The sequence below is a fragment of the Ochlerotatus camptorhynchus genome, unplaced genomic scaffold (genome assembly GCF_037179485.1).
Source record: "Ochlerotatus camptorhynchus isolate MF236.1 unplaced genomic scaffold, CSIRO-AGI_Acam_v1.1 ptg000530l, whole genome shotgun sequence".
NCBI classification, from domain to species: Eukaryota; Metazoa; Arthropoda; class Insecta; order Diptera; family Culicidae; genus Ochlerotatus; species Ochlerotatus camptorhynchus.
In genome coordinates, this window is record NW_027041014.1 from 1,835,542 (window position 1) to 1,855,511 (window position 19,970).

The 19,970-nt window shown below is 43.2% G+C and overlaps 3 protein-coding genes across 3 annotated transcripts in view; 1 reads left to right on the forward strand and 2 right to left on the reverse strand.

Annotated features, from left to right (window-relative positions):
- The window catches only part of LOC135713067 (5-hydroxytryptamine receptor-like), a 545,162-nt gene that overhangs the window by 283,154 nt on the left and 242,038 nt on the right, over positions 1-19,970 (forward strand). The gene's annotated exons all lie outside the window — the stretch shown is intronic.
- LOC135713025 (uncharacterized) lies at positions 166-2,535 on the reverse strand. Its single transcript, XM_065236102.1, has 3 exons — positions 1,748-2,535; positions 1,155-1,693; positions 166-1,028 (listed from the first exon to the last, which is right to left on the reverse strand). Exons 1-3 carry the CDS (start codon positions 2,533-2,535, stop codon positions 166-168), a joined length of 2,190 nt encoding a protein of 729 aa, XP_065092174.1.
- On the reverse strand, positions 2,544-15,009 carry LOC135713026 (uncharacterized). Its single transcript, XM_065236104.1, has 5 exons — positions 14,917-15,009; positions 14,063-14,146; positions 5,894-5,957; positions 2,648-5,822; positions 2,544-2,589 (listed from the first exon to the last, which is right to left on the reverse strand). Exons 1-5 carry the CDS (start codon positions 15,007-15,009, stop codon positions 2,544-2,546), a joined length of 3,462 nt encoding a protein of 1,153 aa, XP_065092176.1.

Consider the following 19,970-nt stretch of genomic DNA (forward strand, 5'->3'; position numbering starts at 1 on the left):
GCCGGGTGTTTTCTCACCTGTCGAGAGAAGTTCGTGTCCAGGCTATTTGTTGGGGAAGGAATTTCAGTTTATCTCTAGTCAACTAACTTTTTCACTCTGAACAAATTTTTTACTATTTTCTCACACCCGCTTGCCCCGATCGTTCTTTTGTTGCTATGGTTACGCTCAGGGGTGGCCTGACGGTTGACGGCGAGACGACTGCGATACCCGAGTAGAAAAGTTCGGACTGGCAGTGTTAGCAACATTCTCCGGGCCAGGAACCGAGCTGATTGCCTGGAGCAGCACAACCTTGCTTACAGGTCTTTTGTAGGTCGACTTTGATGTCCGCACTGCAACTGTTCTCACCTTTCCATCCGGTCCTTGGTAGATCTTCTCTACAACTCCTTTCGGCCAGCTTCCTCGGTGTAGCGATTCGTCCACTATCATCACTAGATCACCGACGTGATAATCGTGGTAATTCCTGCTGTCCGGCCACTTGCGGCTTCTGATCAACTCCGGACGGAACGAGGCTATCCACCTGCGCCAGAAACGATCCGCGTAAATCTGAGAATGCTTGTAGGCAGCACGACAGTTAAGATCTCGTTCATCAAAATTATGGTCGAACTGGATTGAATTGTTTCGGCCAAGCAGCAACATGTTTGGAGTTATCGGTTCAGGGTCCAGGGGGTCATCCGGAACGTGTGTCAAAGGTCTGTTGTTTACGGTGTTCATTGCCTCGCATAAAGCAGTACGCAGCACCAAGTCCGTAGGGTGCCTATCCCGTAACATTGCACGAAGGGCAGTCTTCACAGAGCGTACTAAACGTTCCCAGCAACCTCCGAAATGAGGAGCACCAGGTGGAATAAACTTCCACTTAACACCTCTGACGCTCAGCGAATCTTCAATCTGCGGCTGATCCAGAGTTCTCACCAGTTTCTTCAGTTCAGCATCTGCACCAGTAAAGTTGGTACCGTTGTCGGTCATGATGCACTGTGGTAAGCCACGGATGGACATGAAGCAGCGGATGGCCATTATGCAGCTGCCCGTGTCTAAAGATGGCACGACTTCAAGGTGTACAACTCTTGATGTCATACACGTGAACAATACTACCCACCTCTTTTCAACACGACGACCAACTTTTACAGACAACGGTCCAAAATAATCAATACCCGTACATGTAAACGGGAACACGAACGGGGTTGTTCTTTCCGGTGGTAGGTTTCCCATTTGCGGAACGGTCGGTTTTGCTCTAAGCTCACGACACTTGACACAGGACATCGTGTACTTCTTTACCTGTGAGCGAATCTTCAGGATACGGTGCCGTTCCTTGATATTGTTAACAACGGTTTCCATTCCTTGATGTGCGTTGGCGATATGGTACATACGAATCAGTAGAGTTGAAAACTGGTGGTTGTCAGGAAGAATCACAGGATTGTTCACTTCAAACGACTTTCCATCATCCTGCACACGACCTCGCATACGGATGATTCCGTTTTCCAGAAACGGCGAATATGTTTTCAAACGACTATTGCTTTTCACGAATCCGGTCTGCTTCAGACTGCGCAACTCTTCACAGAAAATTTGCGACTGTACCTTCCTGTACCAGGCACTCTTAGCTTCATCCATGTCGTTCACGGAGATTGTCAAATATCTAGGCTTTTTACACTTTGGCAGTGCTAAAATCTTTCGCATTTTCAGGTAGTACGCAGTAGATCTAATCAAGCGATTGCAATCAGAGAACCTCTCAATATCGGGAAGGTCAACTAACTCAACTTCAACCACGGTACAACACATCGGATCCACGGAAACGTCAGCAATCACTTCCATATGGAAATTTATCAACTCAGACGAGGACATCTCTAGCGGTTCATTGTTCGGCCAATGGACACTATCCCGATACAGAAAGTCAGCACCTTTCAACCATTCCTGCATACAACCAAACTTGGAGGACTTCGTAGCCAAATCAGCTACGTTCAGCTGTGATGGAACCCAATGCCACAGATCAACTCCATGACCATTCTCCTTAATTTTCATGACACGAGAACCAACATATGCCGTGAGCTTCTGACTCGTCTTCAACCAACTCAAGCAGATTTTAGAATCGGTCCAGAAGTACTGCATATTCACTTCTATTTTTAGTTCGTCTTGAACTACCTTCATCATTTGACTTGCAAGAACACACCCTTGAAGTTCAAGTCGTGGTACCGTCGATGATTTCAGTGGAGCAACTCTTGCCTTGGCATACACCAATGCAACGTGTGACTTACCGTTTCGACGATGAACCATGTAAATCACACATGCAAAAGCCTTATCGCTTGCGTCACAGAAAGCATGCAGCTCAGCATCGGCAAAGGACGATACCTCCGGGAAGTAGCACCTCGCAACACGTATTTCTTCCAGCTTAGCAGTTTCGCTCAACCACTCCATCCATTTCGGGACCAGGCTATCAGGAATTTCGTCGTCCCATCCGGATTGCAACCGCCACAGTTCTTGGAACATAATCTTCAGGTGTATCGTAATCGGACTGAGTAAACACAATGGATCGAAGATGCTCATCATAAACTTCAGCAGCTGCCGTTTGGTAGGCACCGTGCCACCAGTACGGAAGTTCTCATCCAGTTTTGGAAAATCCAACGGGAACACAAATTCATCTGAAAGAAGATCCCACCTGATACCGAGTACACGAGTGTCACTTCCTTTCTTCTCGGCTACTAAAGAAGGGTCAAGCGAATCCAGAAGAGTTTCAGAGTTCGATGCAAATTTCACCAGTTTGAATCCTCCGTGATCATGTGCCTTCACCACTCGCTGCACCAGTTCAATGGCTTCTTCCTCCGTGTCCACGCAATCAAAATAGTCATCGACGTAGTGTTGTTCCAGCACAGCTCGTTCAACGCCAGGGTACTTTTCTTCCAGTTCCTTTGCATTGAAGTTTTTGATGAATTGTGCCATCGAAGGAGAAGACACAGCGCCAAATATCATCACCATCATAATGTATACGCTGGGGGGGCTAGAGCGATCCATACCACGGAAGAAGAAACGCTGGGAGTCCTGATCCAATCTACGAATGATGACTTGATGGAACATCTCTATAATGTCTGCCACAAAAGCAATCTTCTTCTTCCTAGCGCGCATCAGAATCGCAATCAATGCGGGAACGAAATCAGGACCTTTCAGTAGCAGATCGTTCAACGAAAATCCGTGAGATTTGGCCTTGGCGTCCATAACCAATCGGAACTTATCGGCAGTTACCACGCTGAAGTGAGGCAAATGCCAGGTGTTCGGTGTTTCAGCAAGTTCTTCAGGCTCCAGTTTTCGAGCATATCCCTTCTCCACGTAGTCCTGGATCTTACTACAGTATTTCTCAGCGAAATCAGGATCGGAATCCATCTTCTTCTCGGTGATTTGAAGTCGACGCAGTGCATGTGGCTTGCTATCCGGAAATGCGAAGTTATTGTACTTGTAGATCTGTCCTACCTCAAAGCGTTCTCCTCGTCGCGTGATTGTACGGTTCATAATATCCAGTGCACGTTGATCTTCGTCTGGTATCTTCGGGGACTGACCAGTGATGCCAAAGTCTTCCACCTTGTACATCTGCTTCACCAGATCCGTTAGCTCGGTGTCATCGTCTTCAGAACACATCAGGAAAGCATGATGATCGTTTGATCCAGCAGCGTTCGGTTCAATTACTCCGTGAATCGTCCAACCCAGATGGCACCGAGTCAACTGCAAACCGTTCAGTGAGTATTGCACCGTCTTCAGGGGTACAATCAGACCAGCGTTGTTCGAACCAATCAGCATACAGGGACGAGCATCTTGTATCGCAGCCAGTTTATCCTCATCCAACATCGGGTACAACAGCTTTACTCTGTCAACGTCAAATTTAACCCGTGGCAAGTCGATGCTCTGCACCGTGCGAATATTGTTTGCCACGAACCATTTCGCTTGTTCCGACGGTCCAGAGATTTGGAAAGATAACATCATGGAATGTTCCTCCTTGTGTGAAATGCCGTTAGTCCATCTATAATTCACGGAAGAGATCGGCCCTTGCATTCCAATCCTCGTCGCTACAGCAGCATCCATCATCGAGAGAGAAGAGCCTTCATCAAAAAGGGCAAACACTTCCTCGACGGCATTCGGACCACGAATCTTCACTTTTCCCACTCGGAGCAGTGTGTTGACGTTTTTACCGTTCACGTTACATACGTTCATCTGACTGTCTTGAGTATCCGGTCGGCGAGACGCGGTGGTCATTGGAAGTTCATCATTATGGACCAGTTCGTGATGATTCTTCTCACAGATCGAACACTTCTTCTTGGATTTACAGTTTCTTCTTGTGTGATCCGCGCTCAGACAGGTGTAGCAGACCTTGCAAGAATTAGCAGCAGACCGACGTTGAGCAACAGATAACTTGCGGAATTGCTCGCACTTCTCCAAACTAGCATGCGATCTTGACGAGCATAGCGGACACTTCGCTGTCTCTTCCGCCTCACGACTGTTGACGTTGAGAACAATCTGCTTCGGCTTCAGTGAGAAGTTTGATTTCTTGGCACTGAAGACAGGATTTAGACTTGCGAGTTGATTGTCCATCTCATCCTCCAACCAGCGAGAAAAAATGTTGAAGTCGATTACGACATCTTCCTTCATCAAAGCGGCCTTGTGTCGAACCCACATCTGCTTGCTGAATGCAGGCAGTTTTTCAGTCAGGTGTGAGATGAGTTCCGGATTCATCAAGTAATTATCCGTCTTGACATTCTGCATCGCAACCTTGGTTCCAATCACCGCGTTGTAGAAAACACGAAAGGACTCGATGTTTCCCTCCTTGATGCTCTCCAGGTTTCTCAGTGTTTCCAATCTATTCGCCACCACCCATTCCGTGCGTCCAAAGTTAGATTTCAGCATCCTCATGATCTGCTGTACATTATCAGGAGATGAAAGCAATGATTCCACGGTCTTGCGCGCTTTACCTTGCAGCGACTTATTCAACCGCCTCAGGTTATCGCGATCGGTCAGCTTAAACTCTTCAGTGGACGTTTTGAATTCGCTCTCAAAAATCGTCCACTCCATTACGTCACCAGAAAACGAAGGCAGGTCTTTTACGTTTCGACTCTGCAACGCCTTGAAAGCCTGAGACAAGATTTCATTCACTCCTGGCTCAGGAGCAGTTACATGATTTCTAGCTCCAGGTTCGTGAAATAATGGTCGGGCCAATTGGTTAGACGGCTCAATGTTTGCATTATCTGTCTTCATTTTATCTGATTCAGACAGCCATTTGCAAACACGTCTCGATGTACTGGTGCACGCACTCGATCTGCTGGAGATGCTCGAGTCGTGACTTGAACCAGACCTCAGTTCATTCTTCTTCGATTCGCGTTCATGCTTTCGCTTTAGGAATTCCACTTTCCTCTGTTCCGTCTTCAGCGCTAGATCTTGTTGAATTTGCAACGCAGCCAGTTGCTTTTCAGCCAGGATCCTGTCTCGTTCGATTGAAGCCTTTAGTTCTTCTTCCTCAATCTGCTCCTCCAACAACAGGGCTCTGAGTTGGCTATCAGCTTCGCTGATTTTGGAAGACCGGCTTCTACTTGAACGTCGATCAGACGAGGGCGCTCCATTTGAACCACGGGAACTAGTGACATATACCTTATCCGTGCGATTTTCATTTGAAGCTAGAACGGACTCATCGTTCCTGGATTGCAGGTTCGATTGATCTTGCGGATTGCTGTTGACTGGAGGAGTTCGATATATGTTCGAATGACGTGGAAGGCCCACGAGAAAGTTTTCGAATCGTCTCGGTACTGCGCCCCGAGTTTCTCTATTGGAGCGGCGTAACTGCGGTTCCATATAAACTGTCGTTTGACATTCGAAGGACCAAAATGTAAGAATCGTCCTGGTCGTTGACGGCCGGGTGTTTTCTCACCTGTCGAGAGAAGGACCAAAATGTAAGAATCGTCCTGGTCGTTGACGGCCGGGTGTTTTCTCACCTGTCGAGAGAAGGACCAAAATGTAAGAATCGTCCTGGTCGTTGACGGCCGGGTGTTTTCTCACCTGTCGAGAGAAGGACCAAAATGTAAGAATCGTCCTGGTCGTTGACGGCCGGGTGTTTTCTCACCTGTCGAGAGAAGGACCAAAATGTAAGAATCGTCCTGGTCGTTGACGGCCGGGTGTTTTCTCACCTGTCGAGAGAAGGACCAAAATGTAAGAATCGTCCTGGTCGTTGACGGCCGGGTGTTTTCTCACCTGTCGAGAGAAGTTCGTGTCCAGGCTATTTGTTGGGGAAGGAATTTCAGTTTATTCGCCAGGGGTTCCCTCAGCAAAAGATGACACGAACTGACCACAAACTTGGAGACAAGTCAACTAACTTTTTCACTCTGAACAAATTTTTTACTATTTTCTCACACCCGCTTGCCCCGATCGTTCTTTTGTTGCTATGGTTACGCTCAGGGGTGGCCTGACGGTTGACGGCGCGACGACTGCGATACCCGAGTAGAAAAGTTCGGACTGGCAGTGTTAGCAACAGTGGGGCTGGGAAAAAACGATTTAAACGTTTAATTGAAGATGGAGTAGACCCTGTAGAAGCTCGCCGTCTGGCTATCTTCCCTTTGCTCACTCCCAATTCGGACGCAGCTAAGCATTTTCGATACAGTGAGTCAAACAGTAGTGGGGACAATCCGCGACCAAAGAAGCAGGGTCGTCCCACGGGATCGAAACTGCCTTTGGATTTCAAATCAGTACAGCATCGTTTAGATATAATTAGAGCAGAGTCCTCTGGACATTCCAAAGGTACAGAGGGTAGAATCAAACCATCGTATAGGGATGTAGTTAATAGCGTGAAGATAGGCATACTTCCAAAAGGCTACCCAACTTCTGAATTAACAATGCAGCAGCTGATTGCAACACAAAAAGCTGTTCTTAACAAAGTGGTCCATCAACGTAAAGAAAAGATTAAACCTAAATTTGGCAATTGTTTGTTCAGACCAGGTTACCTTATTCTTATTTGTAAAAACCAGGAAACATCTGACTGGATAAAAAGAATAATTTCTAGTATAATTCCTTGGGTGGGGGCAGAGCTTATTGCGGTTGATGAAAATCAAATCCCGCAACCAGAGACATTAATTGGGTTCTTTCCCATGAGTGCAGAAGGTAGCAACGAAGACATTCTTGCTCTTCTAGAAGCTCAAAATGAAGGTTTAGTAATTGATAGCTGGAAGATATTTATGTGGAAAATAATAAATAAACGTCATGTGGAACTCACCTTTAGCGTTGATGGGATATCAATGAGATCGTTAGTGGAATGTGAATTTGTCTTGGATTACAAATTTGGGAATGCTCCTATTAGGAAGAAAGTCCCGAACATAAATCGATCGGAAAAAATGGAAGTTGAACGAAGTACAGAGGCCAACAGTGTTGATAAAAGGACCTGTGGTACTGGTGACGATGTGGGTAAAAACATCACCAACCTGAATGTCCCAGGACCAAGTGTAACAGTATTACCACAAGGACCTGTAATAAAACTGGAGACGATAAAGTGGGTGGAAACACAACTAATCACAATGTCCCAGGTCTGATCGGTGTCCAATATACTGAACGGCTTCTTTCAAAACCTGAGTAAAGGGTGATACGGTCAAAATTTGGTCAATATCAACTTGACGTATTTCTTTCAATTTTGCATTTAAAAAACCTGAACACCCCTCATTTTGAAGGTGTGTGTGTGTAGAATGTTGGTCCTATTTTGATTTTGGAATTCACTCTTCAGTTGTCAAAATGCCGTCCAAGCAAGAAGAGCAGCGTATCAAAATTTTGCTCGCGCATCGCGAAAATCCGAGCTACTCGCACGCAAAGTTGGCAAAATCGCTAAAAGTTGCCAAATCAACCGTTACAAATGTAATTAAAGTGTTTGGGGAACGTTTGTCGACAGCCAGGAAGTCTGGATCGGGGGGAAATCGAAAACCGGAAGCCGCTGAGACGACAAAGAGAGTTGCCGGTAGTTTCAAGCGAAACCCTAACCTCTCTCTCCGAGATGCCGCAAATAAGCTGGGTGTATCGTCTACAACCGTGCATCGAGCCAAAAAACGAGCCGGACTATCGACTTACAAGATAGGTAGTGACTCCAAATCGCGATGATAAACAAAATACGACGGCCAAAGCGCGATCCCGGAGGCTGTACACGACGATGCTGACGAAGTTTGACTGCGTGGTAATGGACGACGAAACCTACGTCAAAGCCGAAAACAAGCAGCTTCCGGGACAGGAGTTTTATACGGCAAAAGGAAGGGGAAAGGTAGCAGATGTTTTCAAGCACATGAAACTGTCAAAGTTCGCAAAGAAATATCTGGTTTGGCAAGCCATCTGTACCTGTGGCTTGAAAAGCAGCATTTTCATAGCTTCCGGGACTGTCAACCAAGAAATTTACGTGAAAGAGTGTTTGAATAAACGTCTGCTGCCTTTCCTGAAGAAACACGGTTGTTCCGTACTGTTTTGGCCGGATTTGGCATCTTGCCATTACGGTAAAAAGGCCATGGAGTGGTACGCCGCCAACAACGTGCAGGTGGTTCCCAAGGACAAGAACCCTCCCAACACGCCAGAGCTCCGCCCAATTGAGAAATACTGGGCTATTGTCAAGCGGAACCTAAAGAAGACCAAAAAAACTGCTAAGGGCGAGCAGCAGTTCAAGGCAAACTGGCTTTCTGCGGCGAAGAAGGTGGACAAGGTGGCTGTACAAAATCTGATGGCAGGGATCAAGCGTAAGGCCCGGCAATTCGGATTTGGAAAAGTGGAAGCCTAACTGAATATTTTTCCTGAATTTTATACTGATTGAACTTGAAAAAGAAATTTAATTTGATTTTTTAAATAAACGATTTCACTGATTTACACGCGTTTTCCCTTGACCAAATTTTGACCGTATCACCCTTTACTTTGCAAGAGATTTATTCAAAGCAAACTGGATATTGCTTTCATCCAGGAGACATGGTCAAAAAATGGAAACATTTTAGGCATTATTACTAAATCATGTAAGTTTATATATGATCAAACACAGCAGTTTCCAAGATCTGCTATTCTTGTAAATGGGAATGTAAAAATGTTACCTATTACAGAATTTATTAAACGGGATATTGTAGCGGCATCTATTGAAATTCCTACCACGCGTGGAAAAACGGAAATCTACGTGGCATCTGCATATTTTCCTGGGGACGTAGACGATGTGCCTCCCCCAGAAGTATCAGCATTCGTTACATTTTGTAAATCACAAAATAAAGCATTCATCATCGGTTGTGATGCGAACGCGCATCATACAATATGGAACAGCACAGATATCAACACAAGAGGTGAGTGGCTACTAGAATATATAACAAAAAATAACGTAAATATTTGTAATGAGGGTACTGATTTTACTTTCATGAATTCCATAAGACAAGAAGTTCTGGATTTAACACTCTGTAGTAACACACTCTCAGAAAAAATACATAATTGGCATGTATCAGATGAAGTATCCCTATCTGATCATAAACATATATTATTTGAATATAAAGTGAATGACATTATCAAAGAAACTTTCAGAGATCCCAGGAAAACAAACTGGGATCTCTATTATTCTAATCTAGCAGCGGGGGGTAGTTTCCTGGAAAAAAGAATTAACACTCATAAAGAACTAGAAAATACCTCTCTTCAAGTAACAAACAGAATAATGCATGCTTTTAACAACAGTTGCCCAATCAAGGTAAGATCAACGGATAGAGATGTTCCATGGTGGAATACTAGATTGGAAAATCTAAGGAAACAGGCTCGGAAAATGTTTAATCAAGCAAAGCGTACTTTACAGTGGGATACATATATTGCCGTTCTACGCATAAGAGTCCCACGGTGCATAAGGATTGCATAGAACATGGGACAGTTATGCGTATAACGGCAGTATAGGAAAGCTCTTACTTTGTATAATGAAGAGATTAGAAAATCAAAACGCAAAAACTGGAGGCACACTTGTGAAAATATTGAAAGTACTCCAGTGGTTGCTAGATTGCAAAAAGTCTTGTCAAACGATCATTCTAATTGTCTAGGTACTCTTAAAAAGGATAACGGGAGTTTTACTTCTAATGCATCAGAAACTTTGAATTTGATGATGCAAGTACACTTTCCAGCATCTCTACCGGTCTTGAATGAAAATACGACTTCCTTAGATACACTGACTGGATCAGAGAAGACCAGCACAGAAGTTTTCGAGGATCCTCATGATATTGCAAAAATAACTGGGCAAAAAATGGCCAGGCAGAACACGCAAGATCTAGCAAGTCGTATTTTTACTCAAGCAAGAGTTGAATGGGCTGTAAATTCGTTTCAACCATTTAAATCTCCAGGAAATGATGAAATCCGTCCTGTGATGATTCAAAAAAGCAAAGGAATGCTAATTCCTTGCTTAACTGAAATGTTCAGGGCCAGTTTGCGGTTGAACCACATTCCAAAACTCTGGCGACAAATTCGTGTGGTTTTTATTCCTTAAGCTAACATAAAGGATAAAAAGAGTCCAAAATCCTTTAGACCTATTAGCCTTTCGTCATGTATGTTGAAATTAATAGAGAAATTGATTGATGATTATATTAAGTCAAAGAATTTAGATTCGATCCCATTAAATAAACAGCAATTTGCATACCAACACGGAAAATCCACAATAACAGCACTTCATACACTAGTGACAAAAATTGAAAAAACCTTTGAAGCCAAAGAGATTATGTTAGCTGCGTTTCTAGATATTGAAGGAGCATTTGACAATGCATCTCATTATTCAATGAGGAACGTTATGATAAAACGAAATTTTGATAAAACGTAGATTGGATTTTTGAAATGTTGCAAAAACGAGAAATAACATGCAGTCATGGTAGTTCAACGGTCACGGTAAGGACCGTGAAGGGTTGCCCACAAGGAGGGGTTCTTTCACCTTTGCTGTGGTCACTGGTAGCCGGCGAACTACTATTACATCTTGAAGCGCAAGGATTTGAAATAATTGGTTTTGCCGATGACATAGTAATCATTATTCGTGGGAAATATGAACACGTTATCAGAGATAGGTTACAATATGCTCTTAATTTAACGATGGCGTGGTGTAAAGATGAGGGGTTGTCCATAAACCCTCATAAGACTACTATTATACCATTTACACATAAAAGGAAAATAAAAATACCAGATTTGCACTTGGAGGATACTAAATTAGTCCTTTCTCAAAAGGTTAAGTATCTGGGAGTAATTCTTGATAGCAAACTAAATTGGAACTTACATTTGAATAAAATAATAAGCAAGGCTACAAATGCCCTATGGATAAGCAAAAAAACATTTGGTAATAAATGGGGACTGAAACCTAAAATGATCGATTGGATCTATAAGGCTATAATAAGACCCAGAATAACATATGCATCATTAGTTTGGTGGCCAAAAACAAAAGTTAAATATGCTAAAAAAAACTCGAAAAGTTGCAAAGACTTGCTACAATTTCCATCACAGGAGCAATTCGTAGCACGCCCTCTAAAGCGCTAGATACAATGCTAAATCTGCTTCCCTTACATATATTTGTGCAGTTAGAAGCCGAAAGAAACGCACTAAGGTTAAAAAGAACAAAACAGTTTTTTGATGGGGACCTTAGGGGTCATCTCAGTATTTTGAAGGAATTTAAAATTAATTCTTTATTAACTCATGAAGACTGGATGAATAGACAGTATAACTTTGAAAGACTATTCAACGTCACTGAACCTAGTCGCACTGAATGGGAATCAGGGGGACCTAGTATTCAACCAGGATCAGTAATTTTCTACACTGATGGCTCCAAATTAAACAACAGAGTTGGCGCTGGGGTAACGGGTCCTGGTGTCAACATGTCAATATCTATGGGTAAGTGGCCAACCGTATTTCAAGCCGAAATACAGGCAATTATTGAATGTGCTACGGTTTGTTTACGTCGTAATTACAAACATACAAATGTATATATTTTCTCTGACAGTCAAGCTTCCCTAAAAGCATTGAGGTCAGTTACATGTTGTTCTAAACTGGTTTGGGAATGCATTCAATTACTACAGCAGGTGGCTAAAAATAGTACAGTTAACTTATTTTGGGTACCTGGGCACTGTGGGGTTGAAGGTAATGAAAAGGCAGATTTATTAGCAAGATTGGGATCATCAAAACCATTCCTAGGTCCAGAACCATTTTGTGGGGCCTCAGAATGTACCCTCAAAATGGTACTAAAAAACTGGGAAAAATCGATGATAGATAACATTTGGAAAAACACTAAAATAGCTCGACAGTCCAAAAGATTTATATCACCTAATAAAGGAGCAACTCAAAGACTTCTTAGTCTCTCCAAAAAAGATCTATGTACTTTTAGTGGCCTAGTTACGGGCCACTGTTCAAGTAAATATTATTTAAAACAGCTAGGCAAATTGGAAGATGACAAGTGTCGATTCTGCAACCTAGAGAGTGAAAACTCGGAACATTTACTATGTAACTCTGCAGCACTTTTTCATAAAAGGAAAACTTTTTTCGATAAGGGTTTAATACAGCCCTCAGAAGTATGGATGACTCATCCCAGTAAGGCAATAAAGTTCATTCGTTCTATAATACCTTACTGGGACAATGCCTATAGTCAGCTAGTGGAAATCACTCAAACAAATAGTGATACAACACCCTGATGTGGCATACATTAAACCGGGGCCCGCCACAATAGATCAAATAACTGGTCGCAGTGGAAAAATGTACCCAACAAAGGAAAAAAAAAAAGCAAAACGATGACGAACTGTTTACCGAATGTTCAGCTGTTGAGATTTCGGTAAAATAATCTTAGTGTGTAGACAGTTTTTTTTGGGATTCTTGACCCCCCCCCCTCCTCCTGCGTAGACAATTGTCCATGCAAATTTTTTTTAACATTTTTATGGGTCGTGGATAATTGTCAACCCCCCCCCCTAAACTGTCTACGTAGTTTATGAACAACCCCTTAGTTAAAGGTGATTTTCTTCGAAAAAAATGCTTTTTTAAATTGTCAATATCTCTACATGGAGTAAACGGAGTTTTTACGAGAAATGAATGTATAGAAAGATATTTAAAGAAAGCCGATTTTCTAGGGGCCGCCCTAACCTGCTTGTTTAAAATAATCAAATTACTCATGAACCATACTTAGGTATCGAAAATTTTAAAACACAATGTTTAAGCTCCTTGGGGCAACGAGGAGCAAACTGGGATCGAAAAGATCGAAAATAAGCATGTGGCCTTTTCGAACTGCTTCAGTATGCATTTAAAAAAAGAATATTGGTTTTTCAAACCACTTAACATATGTCATAAACATTTTTTCACAGTTTAGAGCAACCTAGGCAAGTAACATGGACATAATACTTTTTATTTTCTTTCAAAATGAATCCTGTTGTGATAAAATCGGGTCGAAATTGAATGTGTAACAGGTATTTTAAGTGAGCCTTATATTATTAGATTTTGACCATACACTGAAAATAAAATTAAGTCTATACAACAAATGCGTTCGTTTGTGCCAAGAATTCATTCGTTGTTTTCTGCAACGAAATAAATTCGTTTTGTATACGAAGCTAGTTTCGTTATAATCCCCAAAATAATTTTGTTCGTTACATTCTTATATTTTACGAAACATTGCCACACTCGCGACGAATGTTTCAGATAATAAATACAAATCATTCGTGTGTACAAAACAATGTTCTTACATTGTATGAAAAAGAATACTAAGGGAAGCGAAAATTTCGTTCAAATGAAAAATGGTCGCTTCAGTTTAACCAAAATTAAACCTTTATTGAAAATCTTTCACTCAGCAACTCTCTCCATCCAGCAGATAGCTGAAATTCAAAGGCTTGTAGAAATCGGACTGCTTGTCTGGCTTCTGGTGCGATGGTAGTATTGTAGAGACTCCACACGCATTAGGAGCTCCTGAAACCTTGTGAGATCCAAAGCCCATATTCTACGGCAGCATGTCACCGATGAAGAGAACCCGCTTCGATTGAGTCGCTTTGAACCTCTCCTGAGGATTATCAAGCTCGAAATTTTTATTTTCGATGTGGTGATCATAGGGAATTATGTAGTAGGTAGCACCCACTATCAGGATGCTGTCCAGATTTCGATCCGGGTGCGCCAGCCACTGTGAATCGGCTTCATTCTCGTCGAAGAAATGATCGTCAGGCTGTGGAACAGATAGAAAGAGATAAGTTCAATCAACAATTGTCACTCTTGTAAATTTCTCACCGAACTCACCTGACCGTGAACTGCTTGTTTCAGAGATGGACCTTAAACAACTCGGTGGCAGCGCAGTAGACTTAAACTGTCATGTTGTTCCAGCTCAAATAGCGAACCATGTTTGTTTACTCCTGACTCGTGAACATTCATACTACGAACGAAAGCAATAGTGCCTCAACGAATAGATTCGTAATGTTCACGAATAACGTGCTTATAAAGCTAGTTTAAACGAATGATTTTCATAGGTGAACACTTGGTTTCTTAGTATGCTCGAATGCACACATGATGTTTGTAGGCAGTGTTGACATCCATACGAAGGACTGTTCTTGTATTGCACAAATTATGTTGGGGCATTGTATATGTTGAAATGCAATACGAATGATTCACACAAATAACGAAACAATTGTTATATCTGGGGGCGACCCCGGCGTAGTGGTTAACATCCATACCTCTCACGCCAAAGTCACGAGTTCAAATCTCACCCCCGGACAAGTCACGAATGACCCAAGAGTGTTAAAGTGACTATAATAAAAAAAAAAAAAAAAATTGTTATATTTACGAAAATCATTTTTACGAAATGAGCGTGAAGGAAATAAAGAAATAATGTTTTCAGTGTACCCAGGTAAACATGCTGTATCATCGATTTTAATTCTGCCATAGTTTGATTAATTGTTGTTAGATATAATACATGAACCTTCAGATGCATTCCTTCACTACCCTGATTACACCGTCGGGACCGGGATAGACTTCAACTATTCGGACTAGAGGCCACTCGATTGCTGCGGAAACATCCTCCTTCAGGTCCACCATTTGACCCACTGTTTTAGCAGGGTTGCTTGAGGTCACAGAACAGAAGGGGAAGTCCAAACAAATCGGTGAATCAAAAAGTGGTTCGTTTTTCTGCTCAACAAGCGATGTGTTGTGGTAGCGTTCCACACGGGCTTTCTATGTGCACTCACACTATCATAGCATGCTGCCTATCTTAGCTACAGGTAGAATATGCCTTCTACCGCTAGGTGCGCTAGTGTTCGCAAATGACAAGTGGAGCCACTTTCTGATCCGAAGTTCCACTCCTGTGTTGAGGTTGTGCAGCAGTGAGATGTACTCTCGCCTCCATAGCTTCTAATACTGCTGTACTAGTTGTTGCAGCTCCTGGTAGTGCTGTACCGGCTCGTAGGAACCTCCGTGTAGCCCGGATCGGGAATCGCCAACAACAATGAACCAGTCAAGCAACCCTGCTAAAGGTGGGTCAAATGGTGGTCCTGAAGGAGGATGAATCCCCAACCATCGAGTGGCCTCCAGCCCGACAGTCTTTAGTGGGAATGACATTGATGAAGACTGAAAATTGTAGTCGAAGTACGTATCTGTTATGGATACCAAAATTACTTACTTACTTATCCTGGTCCGACACAATGTTACGCCAATTCACTCGATCCGTGGCTGCTTGTCTCCAATTTATTGACTGTCCCACACTTCCAAAATCCTGCTCGCTGTGCTCTTCTTCGTCTTGTACCGGCTGGATTCGAGGCAAACACCATTTTTGCGGGATTGTTGTCCGGCATTCTTACAACGTGTCCCGTCCATCGTACCCGTCCAACTTTCGCAACTTTCTGGATACAGGGTTCGCCATAGAGATACGCCAGCTCGTGGTTCATCCTTCGCCTCCAAATACCGTTCTCAGATACCCCACCAAAGATGGTCCTAAGCACTCGTCGTTCGAGAACACCCAGTGCTTGCAGGTCTTCCTCAAGCATCGTCCACGTCTCGTGCCCGTACAGAACTACCGGTCTTATCAGCGTCTTGTACATGGTACATTTAGTACGCAGGTGAAGTTTACCCGACCTCAGGGTCTTGTGGAGTCCGTAGTAAGCACGACTTCCGGCATTTATGCTTCTATGAATTTTTCTGCTGCAGTTGTTATCCGACGTCACCAATGATCCGAGGTACACGAATTCATCCACCACCTCGAACTCATCTCCGTCGATAGTCGGGCCCTATCCCGCTCGGTTCCTCCAGCTAACAGATACTCTGTCTTCGACGTATTCACCTTTAATCCAACCTTCTCTGCTTCACGTTTCAGCCTGGTGTATTGCTCCGCCACGGCCCGAAACGTTCTTCCGAAAATGTTCACGTCATCAGCGAAGCAGATGAACTGGCTGGACTTATTGAAGATGTTAAAGCCCGCACGTTTCATAACACCTTCTAGCGCAATGTTGAACAGGAGGCAGGAAAGACCATCGCCTTGTCGAAGTCCTTTGCGTGTTTCAGACGGGTACGATAACGCACCCAATATCTTCACGCAGCACTGTACACCATCCATGGTAGCCCTGATCAGTCTGGTCAGCTTCCCGGGAAAACCGTTGTCGTCCATAATCTTCCATAGCTCTTCACGGTCAATAGTATCATAAGCGGCCTTTTTTTATATATGGTTTTATTTTTCCAGGCTCATTTGCCGTAGCTTTGCGGAGCCGATATTCATCGTTTGGGCGAGGGGGACGACTCTATCTACGATGCAGGAAATATTGTGTTTTGCTGTGGCTAGCTGCGCGTACGCTGGGTAGATAGATAGAAGATTTATCACGATTTTGAAGATTTCCTGCAAAAAGATGATGCGCGATGCAAGTAGATGCGAGAAATGAAAGAAGATTTTTCGAAGATTGATTCGCTAGTGTGAGATTTATTGAGCATCTAAAATTGAGATTTAGATGTGTCGCCCCCCTCGCGTTTGGGTTACAAAATTACTTAAAACTAACGTTAGTAAAGCGGGGGCCGCTAACTCGCGGCTATCTCGAGGTTAGGGGTAACAAATTGTAACAAACGGGTGGCAGGGTAGGGATTGAGAACACAAGGTTTTTTAGAGCAATGTGCTCTTGATCTAGAACTAAGCGACTTACTGGAGAAAAAGACAAACATGGGGATACACCGATGGAGACCTAGCAACTTGAGAGAACACAAGATGACACTAACTACTAAATCCTCAGATCGATTCGTTTTAAAAACACATAAATTAAATTAAAATATTCGAGATCTCGGCTCGCCAAGATGTCTCTAACGGGCCGCATAGGTTGTTTTCCTCGGGCCCTGAGGGATGCGGATAACTCGGATCTAGCAACACAATGGAGGGTGCATGACCAAAGTACGTGGTCGATATCGTGATAGCCACTACCACAAGCGCACAAATTGCTGCCTGCGAGCCCGATTCGGAAGAAATGCGAGTCTAACGAGTAGTGATTGGACATGAGCCTTGACATGACACGTATAAAGTCACGGCTCATGTCCAATCCTTTGAACCATGGCTTGTTCGATACCTGTGGGAGAATAGAATGTAACCATCTTCCCAGATCACTCTCATTCCATTTTTGTTGCCAGTTGGTGAGGACGTGCTGACGGGTAATTGAGAAAAATTCCGCAAAGGCGATTTGTCGATCAAAAATATCGCCTTCTTTAGCGCCCACCTTAGCTAGCGAATCCGCTTTCTCATTACCCGGAATTGAGCAATGAGATGGGACCCAAACTAATGTGATAGTATAGGAGCAGTTAGATAAAGTACTCAATTTTGCTCGGATTTCGGTCAGGAAATACGAGGAGTGCTTCATCGGCCTCATTGATCGAATAGCCTCCAACGAGCTAAGGCTATCAGTAAAAATAAAATAGTGATCAGATGGTAGTGAGGCAATTTGCTCTACTGCGTAAAATATGGCTGCTAGTTCCGCAACGTATACGGAACAGGGTTTTTGCAGTTGATATGAGGCGCTATGAAATTCGTTGAATACTCCAAATCCAGTAGAAGCGTTTATAGTTGACCCATCTGTGAAAAAACTCTTATTGTTACTAACATGGTGGTACTTGTTTGCAAAAATTAAGGGAACAACCATCGACCGATGGTGATCTGGTATTCCACGGATTGCTTGCAACATGGTCAGATCAAAATTTACAGAGGAACTATAAAAATCTTGGAGGCAAACACCAGAGGAATTGAATGAAGAAGGGCCAATCTCCAGGGCAATGTACTCGTAATAGAGACTCATGAATCTTGTTTGATGATTTCTGTCGAGCAGCTTCTCAAAGTTTTCTATTACCAATGGGTTCATTACTTCACAACGGATAAGAAACCGGATGGACAGTTCCGCGAAACGATCTGTCAGTGGGAGAACACCCGCGAGTACTTCGAGGCTCATCGTATGCGTCGAGTGCATACAGCCAAGCGCGATTCGGAGGCAACGGTATTGAACCCGTTGCAGCTTCAAGATATGTGTTTTCGCCGCGGATTGAAAGCAGAAGCTACCGTACTCTAGAACCGACAAGATGGTTGTTCGATATAACCTAATCAGATCTTCCGGGTGTGCTCCCCACCAAGTTCCGGTAATTGTACGACGAAAATTGATTCTTTGTTGGCATTTTTGTTTCACATACGCAATATGTTTTCCCCACGTGCTTTTGGAATCGAACCAGACACCTAAATACTTGAAAGATATAGGGAAGAGCGCTACTTCGTCTTTATCGCCCATTTCCGTTCTATCGAGCAGAAATCATCAATAATATCAATGATTTCACAATGCACAACAATACAACAATAATACGTTTGTTCCGATGCGTTAGTTCATTAGCTACAACATAAATCCTATTAGAGCGCCTTGTATGCATATTTACGCTCATTGTTCTCAAAACAAAAGAAGCGCTCCTAGCGCATCCCCTTTTTCTGCGTTTATCCGTAGGACGAAGAAAATCTAATGGCGTTTCAATGCGTTTGGACGGAATTGAAACGCGTAGGACGAATTTAGAAGCAAGAAGCAGTGTTAGATTTATAATAATATCTCAACGTTGTTTGACTCTTTATCAAATCCAACGGTACGTATGGAAAGGTGGATAAATTTAGAAGTTATCTTTGATGAGAACATTCCGTGTTTTGTTCAAACCCTTTCCAAAAAGCGTGGTAAAGTGCATGATGTCCTTAGTAGGACGGAAATTAGATCAAAAACCCTACTTTGAGTGATTGTTCTACCCTTTAGTTGAAGCTGTAACTGTGCTGGATGATGCTTCCTAGAAAAAACAACCAACTCAGTTTTCTCCGGAGAGAATTCGATACCCAGCTTCATAGCCCAAGAAGACAAATTGTCTAAGGTATCTTGCAATGGTCCTTGCAGGTCCGGTGCACTTGGCCCTATAACGGACACAACCCCGTCATCTGCAAGCTGCCTTAGCGAGCAATTTTCATCAAGACAACCATCAATGTCTTTTACATAAAAATTATAAAGAAGGGGGCTTAAACATGAGCCCTGGGGGAGACCCATGTAACTAATTCGTGAAGTTGTCGAGTTTCCATGAGAGAAGCTCATATATTTCTCAGACAACAAGTTGCTCAAATAGTTGTTCATAATTGGTGAAAGCCCACTACCGTGGAGTTTATCCGAAAGGACATCGATACAAACAGAATCAAAAGCCCCCTTAATGTCCAAGAAAACTGAACCCATTTGCTGTTTTTGCGCATAGGCCAGTTGAATTTCAGTTGAAAGCAATGCAAGACAGTCGCTCGTTCTTTTGCCTCTCCGAAATCCAAATTGCGTATCTGAAAGTAAACCATTTGTCTAGACGAAAAAGAATCATTTTCTCCAACAATTTCCGTATACAGGACAGCATCGCGATGGGACGGTACGAGTTATAATCCGACGTGGGTTTACCGGGTTTTAGAATGGCGATAACTCTTACTTGCCTCCAGTCGTCCGGAACAATGTTGTGCTCCAGAAATTGATTGAATAAGTTCAACAAGCGTC

What these genes read in the sequence shown, in the direction of transcription:
- LOC135713025 (XM_065236102.1), bottom strand. Translation starts at nt 2,535, where the DNA reads ATGAGCATCTTCGATCCATTGTGTTTACTCAGTCCGATTACGATACAC. An exon ending in TGTACCGTGGTTGAAGTTGA is followed by an intron (nt 1,694 to 1,747) that starts GTTAGTTGACCT and finishes TCGCTTGATTAG; the next exon opens with ATCTACTGCGTACTACCTGA. An exon ending in GTTCGTGTTCCCGTTTACAT is followed by an intron (nt 1,029 to 1,154) that starts GTACGGGTATTG and finishes TGCCATCTTTAG; the next exon opens with ACACGGGCAGCTGCATAATG.
- LOC135713026 (XM_065236104.1), bottom strand. Translation starts at nt 15,009, where the DNA reads ATGGTGGACCTGAAGGAGGATGTTTCCGCAGCAATCGAGTGGCCTCTA. An exon ending in ATCTGGACAGCATCCTGATA is followed by an intron (nt 5,958 to 14,062) that starts GTGGGTGCTACC and finishes TTCTCTCGACAG; the next exon opens with GTGAGAAAACACCCGGCCGT. An exon ending in TTTGGTCCTTCTCTCGACAG is followed by an intron (nt 5,823 to 5,893) that starts GTGAGAAAACAC and finishes GTCAAACGACAG; the next exon opens with TTTATATGGAACCGCAGTTA.